We start from the raw sequence: 8549 nt of genomic DNA, 5'->3' as shown, positions 1-8549 counted from the left end.
GGGTGGCGTCAGTCTCGTCTATCCGGGAAGAGGTCATTGTGCCACAGAGTAGGCTTTTGAACGTAAGTGGCTCTTGCATTGGGTTTTTCTAAACGAAGTGAAATGTTTGCACCCCACATCATAAAGAGAGTGGTTCAACTGTGAATTGGGGCCTGGTAGCGATCGGAGGCTGTGATCGGAGGATCCGGATTCCAAGCCAGCCTGGTCAGGAAATGCAGGAGACTGCCATTAATCAGCCCAAAGCTACCCGGGGAGCTGTGGCTCCGTGGTAGAGCACCAGCCTTGAGCAAAAGCAGCTCAGGGACAGCCCGCGCCCTAGGGCCCTGCTCCCGATCTGGCTAAATAAATAACTACACAAGTTAGTTTGGGAGCAGGCATCAATTGGTGTTTGCAGAGTTACTTTAGTGCTAGTACGGAGGCTTGAAATCAGGAACTGGGCGCTGTTCGTTGGCTGGTTAATTTTTGATAACCCACCTGGGTAGGTTTGAGCCCTGAACCTTAGATCTCTTGAGTAACTAGCATTACAGGCATGAGCCACTGGCGCCTGGATTAACCTCTTCTTTTGTGGTTTAGGCTTCACACATTTACCTCTTTGTCTGAAATCTGTCACATCCTCCAGCTGGAACATAATCTCCCAAATTCCCTGTCTTGCTGAGATGAGAACACAGGTCTTTCAATGCTCTTTTTGCTAGTCTATGGGAAAAGATGATAAACATTGGGTAATTATAATGTTTAGGTACAGTAGCTCTTCTAACTTGTGAAGGGAGGTATATATTACAATTTATTGTTTTGATGGAGGTAATGGGATTTGAACTCATGGCTTCAGGCTTGCTAGGTAGGTACTCAACTGCTGAGAGATGCTGACTTTTGTATTTAATAGCATTTGAATGTTAAGTGCAGTCACAGACATTTGAAGGATTTTTTTTATCCAAGTTCGGGTTCTGCCACAAAAAAGTATCTTTCTAAAGATACTTGAACCTTCATTTTCTTTTATGATTCTTTTAATCCTTATCCAAGTGGTTCACCTGTGAAGCACCTGTTTCCCTCTATGACAAAGGAGAGAAAGAGAAAGAAAGAAAAGAAAGATATCCGTTATGCCAAGGTCGCAGGACCCCCACCAAGAAGACCATGGAGAGTCAGACTCTACAGCTGTTTTACTTAAACAGGCTGCAGCTCGGGCCTCGTCCTACACTCTGACACAGCGGAGCCCAGGAGGAGAGCCCCGAGCTAAGGATTTGCAGGTCTTATAAGGGCACACAACCAGGTAGTTTAGCACCAAGTGTTGCCCTGCTCTGAAACAAGCAACAAATGGTCACTGCCTCAAATACTCTAACCTTTCATATCTTGCCCATGTAATTGTAACTCCTCTGTATGGTATTCTCACAATTTAAAAAAAAAAAAAAACGAAAGAAAGAAGAAAGAAAGAGAAAGCCAGTCCTGGAGCTTGAACTCAGGGCCTGGGTGCTGTTCCAGAGCTCTTTTGCTCTAGGCTAGCACTGTACCACTTGAGCCACAGGTCCACTTCTGGCTTTTTTGGTGGTTAAGTGGAGATAATAGTTTCACAAACTTTTCTGCCAGGACTGTCTTTGAATTGTGATTCTCAGATCTCGGCCTCCTGAGTAGTTACAATCACAGGTGTCAGCCACCAGCACCTGCCACATTTATAATAAATAGGTAGGTAGCTAGGACATCAATGAACAAAATGTTTGAATTTTATTTATTTTTTTTGGTCAGTCGTGGGGCCTGAGCTCTGGGCCTGGGCGCTGTCCCTCAGCTCTTCAGCTCAAGGCTAGTGCCCTACCACTTGAGCCACAGCGCCACTTCCGGCTTTTTTCTGCTTATGTGGTGCTGAGGAATGGAACCCAGGGCCTCATGCATGCGAGGCAAGCGCTCTACCACTGAGCCACTTTCCCAGCCCAATATTTGAAATTTAATAGTTATTTTCTTATGAGTAAGAGGGTCTCAAACTTTGAATACAGTGACTGATTTTATTAAATGGTTAAGAACAAAGAGCCCTTGATTAGTTAAGTACACTGCCCTTTTGGTTTTAAGACTCAAATACTTTCTTAACTGGCATCTTATATGGATAAATGTTTTTCCATTTTTGTACCCTTGGGTTTAAGTATTTAAAGTTTCCTTTGAATGAGACTCATTGGTAGTTTTTTTTTTTTTTTTTAGGATGGGGAACACCACATCATCGCCTTTAGGGAAGTCATCAAGTACTCCTGTGAAACAGATCCAGGTGAGTGACAGGGCAGATGTAGAAAAATCTATGGGAAGAGTTGCTTTACACATTTAATTGCCTAGTATGTGTACAACCGTGGCAGAGTTTAGCAATGTGCCAGGTTCTGTCTCATTTTTTTTTTTTTTTTGGGTCCGGTCATGGGGCCTGAACTCTGGGCCTGGGCGCTGTCCCTCAGCTCTTCAGCTCAAGGCTAGCACTCTACCACTTGAGCCACAGCGCCACTTCTGGCTTTTTTCTTTTTGCTTATGTGGTACTGAGGAATCGAACCCAGGGCCTCATGCATGCAAGGCAAGCACTCTACCACTGAGCCACCTTCCCAGCCCTCTGTCTCATTTTTTGTAGTCAAAATTTATGACACTTATTTTTTTTTTTACAATGAAACCAGACATGATCTTTATTTATAATCCTCATGTAGTAAAAAAGGAATGCCTAGGTAGTTACTATTGTTACTTTTTCAGCACAAAGTATTTCTAAGGTTTCAACAAGTAACCAGGCTTTGGCTTAATTCACTGTAGTGACTTAGTACAGGATGGACATGCTGGATCAAGATATGACACTTATTTTTAATGGAACCTCTCTTCCAAGTTGGATCTGTGAGAGTGCTTTTCATTTTACCCACTTTAAGTAAACTGTTGATGCCTTTCATTCAAGCTGGCCCTAACTATGGATACTATTTGATTTGGGCCTGGCTTAACAGCTTTCTACCCTGACACAGAAGCTAGTATGCAGTAGTTACTCCATGTTTCCTCTTTGGTATGCTGTACATTGCTGTGTTCCTCTTTGTGTTGATGGTTTTTTCTTTTGGAGTTTGAACTCAGCACCTCATGCTTGTTAGGCCAACATTATACACTCTAGCAAGGTCTCCAAACCATGCTTTTTGCTGGTTATTTTGGAGATGGGTCCAGCAAACTTTTCTGCTTACGCTGGACTTAAACTGCAATCCTCCTGAGTAGCTAGGATTACAGTCATGAGCCACAGGTGCACGGCTTTGCTTTCCTGTTTTGAGCCTTTCTAGTGATGGTGCTGCTTTTGATCCACCCCTTAAAAGCAATCTAGAGAGATGCTTTGGTGCTTGACTTGTGCATTCAAAATCTGCCTGATAGCCAGGCGTAAAATCTCTTGGAGAGATGCTTAGAGCAAAACAAACTTCACAGGCTCTGCAGGCACATAGAAAAATCGTACTTTTATCACTGTTTTATGATTTAGATGTGTGTGTGGGTTATGGGAATTTAAATCAGAACCTAGGTGCTATCCCTTAGCTTTTCATTCAAGGCTGGTGCTCTACCACTTGGGCCACTACTCCACTTCTAGCTTTTGGATGGTTAATTGGAGGTGAGTCTCTCAAGGATTTGTCTGTCCAGGCTAGCTTCAAATGCAGTCTTCAGATGTCACTCTCCTGAGTAGCTAGGATTACAGGTGTGAGCCACCACCACCAAACCATGATTTCTTTTCCAAAAGTTAATGTCCAGAATTGAGTTTTCACTTTTGTTTTCATTTCAGCAAACAATTTCTGATAATTGTGTGGTGATTTTCTCAAAAACATCCTGTTCTTACTGCAAAATGGCAAAGAAGATTTTCCACGACATGAATGTTAATTATAAAGCTGTAGAGTTGGACAAGCTTGAATACGGGAACCAGTTTCAAGACGCCCTTTGCAAAATGACAGGAGAGGGCACGGTGAGTACCTCCTGAGCAGGCTGGTGGCCGGGCCTTCACACGGCGGCCCTTCAGGGGAGGGAAAGCAAGTCTGGGCTCTGTAATCATCAAACAAATAGCAAATCTAGAAATGGATTCTTGAATGGGGAAGAGCAGAGTGAGTTCATTCTCATTTGTGTTCTTGTGTATGGGTTGAGGGTACCACTGTGTCCTCATGAACGTCTAGATCCCTTTGGAGTACTTTTCAAAATAATGGAAACCATTCTTGTGTTATAACCGGTATTAGTATGGTGCTTAGTGCTCTTCATTCTGGATTCTTGAGTTTGTAGCCTTTTCTATAACATGCATACTCAATCTGGCTGGTTCCCTTTGTTTATATGCACATAGGAATCTGCAAGGAGTGTATTCTTCAAGTAATTATATATAAGCAAGCTGGTGGCGCACACCTGTAATCCTGTCTACTCAGAAGGCTGAGATCTGCCTGGGCAGAAAAGCCATCAGACGGTTTTGTTTTATGGGCTTTGGTGCTGTCCTTGAGCAGTCATTCTTATTAATAGTGACTTCATCTTTTTTTTTTTTTTGGTCCGGTTGTGGGGCCTGAACTCTGGGCCTGGGCACTGTCCCTCAGCTCTTCAGCTCAAGGCTAGTGCTCTACCATTTGAGCCACAGCACCACTTCCGGCTTTTTTTTCTCCCTCATGTGGTGGTGAGGAATCGAACCCAGGGCCTCAGGCATGCAAGGCAAGCACTCTACAATTGAGCCACCTTCCCAGCCCCGACTTCATCTTTTATAGTAATTAGAATCTTGGGCAAGTTATGCACCCTCATCTTTCTCCAAAATTGGGGCTAAACTTGGCCTGGGAATGTGGCTCAGTGGTAGAGTGCTTGCCTAGCATGCACAAAGCCCTAGGTTGGATTCCTCAGTACCACATAAACACAAAAAGCAGAAAGTGGTGCTGTGGCCCATGTGGTAGAGTGCGCAAAGGAAGCTCAGGGACAGCACCCAGGACACCCTTCCCCCCGCCCCGTGCCACCTCCCCCAACAAAAGAAAATTGGGCTGAACTTAGCACCCAGCCTGTCAGCCTCTGTCATTCTGAGGAGTGGTTTTATACTGGTCACCAAGGCTTTTGATCGCCCCACAGGTCCCACGGATTTTCGTCAATGGAACTTTTATTGGCGGTGCAGCTGACACACATCGGCTACACAGGGAGGGGAAGCTTCTGCCGATGGTTCACCAGTGTTACTTAAGACAGAATAAGAGGGAGGAGTGTCAGTGATGTGCCCCGACTCCCCATCGTCTGCTCTGAGACCCAGCGATAATGCCATAGCTCCTCTTACACACTGCAGGATGATTGTGAATCACCTTAACCAACAGTGAAGATAACCAAAGATAAATTGTTGTGGAAACTTCGTCTTCCTGTCGTTTCTTTTGGGGGCAGTAGTCCAAGCGTGAACTCAGGACCTTAAGCTTGTAGTTTCTCTTCCACTTGAGTCACGCTTCTTTCTGCCTTTTCAGGCAGGGCTTCAAGTCCTTGCCTCGGCTTGGCTTCTAGCTGCAGTCCTATCTAGGTGGAATTACAGGTACAAAATGTCATGCCTAATTAATTGAGATTGCTTCCTGCTAATATTTTTGCCCAGACTGGCCTTGAACCTCTCCCAAGCAGCTGGGACTATAGGTGTGAGTTACCATGCCCAACGTTGCCAATTCTTGAGCAAAAGAGATGGTGTTCTTACTGTGCCACTCCTGGGGCTTGAACTCTGGGCCAGGTATTGTCCCTGAGCTTTTGTGCTCAAGGCTAGTGCTCTACCACTTTGAGTCAATTCCATTTCTGGCTTTTTTGGTGATTAATTGGAGTCTCATGGACTTTCCTGCCTGGGCTGGTTTTGAACCATGATCCTTAGATCTCAGCCTCCTGTGTAGCTAGGATTACAGGTGTGAGCTACTGGTGCCCGACTAAGATGGTATTTATGAGAATGGACTTGTGTCAAAAAGGAAATGTTTAGGAATTTGTGTAGGCATTTTAAGAGCTAGGTTTTGTGCTCTCCCGTATTTAGGAGATGTGACCAGATGTTTGGGGTTCACGCCCATCATCCTAGCTACATGGAGGCTGAGGTTTGGTGGACCCAAGTCCAGGCCAGACAGGACAGGAAAGATATGCACCAAATTTCTCAGATACAAGAGGTACAAAAACAACTGGCTATGATAAAGGGCCAAGGGCCTGGCTAAGCAAAGGGTGAGGCTCTGAGTTCAAACTGCAGGGCTGCCAAAGAAACAAAAAAAATTGTGTCTTGCATAAACTCAAAGTCTTGATCCTATAGTGAACTCTACTGGAAAAGAAACTCAACTAAAGCTGGGTGCCAGTGGCTACTTAGGAGGCTGACATATGAGGATCATGGTTCAAAGCCAATGAGACTCCAATAAACTACACCCAAAAAAGCTGGTGGTGGACTTGAGACTCAGGTGGTAGAACTCTAGCCCTGAGAAAAAAAAATAGGGACAGTGCCCAATTCAAGCCCTAGGGGGGCAGGGGTGGGGAGAAATAAACCACCAACTATACTTAAATGCCTGTGTGCAAATTTGGGGCATTAAAACTTGACTTTACCTTGACCTATCATAAAAGGTTATTTAAGGGTATTAGCTAGGAGGGATATTATCAACCTTAAAACTCCTACTACTTAAATGAAATAGACAATTGTTTGATGTGCATAGGATTTATTTGGTATACCTACCAATTTCTACAATAAACTGGCCAGAAACTCATCATGCTTACCTGCAGTCTATGTGTGTGGTCATGAACAGACTGAACAACCCTAAATGAGGAAATTCAGTCTTTACAGCATGTGTGACAGCTTGCAGGTAAGTGTGCATATACTACAAACACATCCACTTTGAGGTGTGTGTAAGGTGTGCAGGGCATATCCCAAGTGCTCTCAAAACCTGAAACATTCCCCAACATCCCTGGTGCCAAGCATTTCAGATAAAGGACACTCAACTGGTGTTCAATGAAGTACTCTGCAGAGTTAGGTAGGAGAAAGATTTCACAGTACTGGTAATGGTGTTCAATAAAGTACTTTGCAGTGTTAGGAGAAAAAGATTTCACAGTATTGGTGACAATTTTTATATTGATGTCAATTGAAAAATTAGTATGTTCATTCATTGCTGATGAGAACATAGCAAAATTACATGGAGAGCTGTTTGTTTACAGTGAACTTGGAAGACTTAACAAAATACCAGGTGCTCAGCAGTCCTGGCAAAACCCCCACTTCCCAGGCAGGCTCCTTTCCTTGGAAATAAAACTTGCTTTCTGTAACTGTACACATTGCTGAAGCTTGACAACTCAAGGTGTGGTTTTCTTCCAGTTTTATAAGACATTCTTGCTTTGAAAGGCAAGGTAAAGATGGGAATGTAATAAAAAAAAAAAAACCACAGGTCTGTATGCTGCTCAGTTCAGTCAGCTCAAGGTTTTAGCGCTCTGTCAGATCACAGGTCTGTATGCTGCTCAGTGCAGTCAGCTCAAGGTTCTGGCTCTCTGTCAGAATTTGCTTGTAGGCATCAAAATACTTGCCTTTTGTCTTGAAGAATTCCCTTAAAAAGCGACCATTTTTGAAACCATCATTCATAGTTAAGTATTCAAGTTGGTCCTTGGAGGTCATGATATAAAGTTCAGCTTATTGGATAACTGGTTTTATGCAAAACAATAAAAAGCACTACCATAAAATGCTACTGACATTAGTCACAACACAACAGTGCACCCAGATTATTCTACCCATGTTTACAGTACTAAGATACAACCAGGTTTTTAAATAGTTAAAATTCCCATTCTCTATGAAAAATTAAAAGCTCGAAAAGACCCTTGAGTTCTACACTTCATAACTATTATAACACTATTAAGGCATTACTGAATGACGACCCCAAAGTAAGGAAGTAGTATGCCTGTGTAGGATATTAATGGTATATTAAGGCAGTCAAAAGGGTCTTTTTTAAAATTTAAACGTTAAGGCCATTAAGATACTTAAATTGATTCTATGCAGACATCATTCAGGATAATTTAAATATCCATCAAGTGGCCAATCCTGGAAATGAAAGCTATTACAAAAAGCAAACAGACCCTTCAGAAAGATTCTAACAGTCCCCCTCTCCCAACTTTAAGAGGAAGGTATTTACTATCTCATTCCTTTGGAGAGTTTGTTATTAGAAATTGGCAATGCAAGGAAGACAACGTAACTCCAATACATTACAAAGGAAGTCTAGTCACAATACCAAATATAGGTGGTATTTAGGTTAAGAGTGCAAAAAAACCCATTTTCTCATTTCTATCCATTAGGTGTTTAAATTTGGCTTCAGTATTAGAACTTTACACTGCAAACAGCCTAGTAAGCCATCTAACGTAAGTATCAATCCAGTTGTATTGATAGTAGATTCTACCAATTATTTATGGTGATGGTTGTCTAAAACAGTGAGTGTTTAGCCTCAGTCACCACTCCAAACAATCTATTATCTCCCTTGCTTAAGTACAGATTCTCCTAAAATGTTAAACTTTTTTTTTGGGTGCCAGTCTTGGGGCTTAAACCTAGGGCCTTGGTGCTATCCCTGAACTTCTGCTTAAGGTTAGTGTTCTACCACTTCAGCCACAGCTCTACTTCTACT

At 42.9% G+C, this 8549-nt stretch overlaps 1 protein-coding gene across 1 annotated transcript in view; it reads left to right on the top strand.

Moving 5' to 3' along the window:
- Glrx2 (glutaredoxin 2) overlaps window positions 1–5312 on the top strand; it is a 6013-nt gene extending 701 nt beyond the window's left edge. The window contains exons 2-4 of the mRNA XM_013017429.1: window positions 2179–2242; window positions 3746–3922; window positions 5044–5312. Of these exons, the coding sequence (XP_012872883.1) occupies window positions 2179–2242; window positions 3746–3922; window positions 5044–5178 (376 nt within the window). The 3' untranslated portion in view covers window positions 5179–5312. The remainder of the gene's footprint in view (window positions 1–2178; window positions 2243–3745; window positions 3923–5043) is intronic.
- The last annotated feature ends 3237 nt before the right edge of the window (window positions 5313–8549 follow it).

The sequence above is a fragment of the Dipodomys ordii genome, unplaced genomic scaffold (assembly GCF_000151885.1).
Source record: "Dipodomys ordii isolate 6190 unplaced genomic scaffold, Dord_2.0 Scaffold35, whole genome shotgun sequence".
In the NCBI taxonomy this organism is placed as follows: Eukaryota; Metazoa; Chordata; class Mammalia; order Rodentia; family Heteromyidae; genus Dipodomys; species Dipodomys ordii.
Note: the sequence above shows the minus strand (reverse complement) of the source record. Positions and strands in the feature narration are given on the sequence as shown.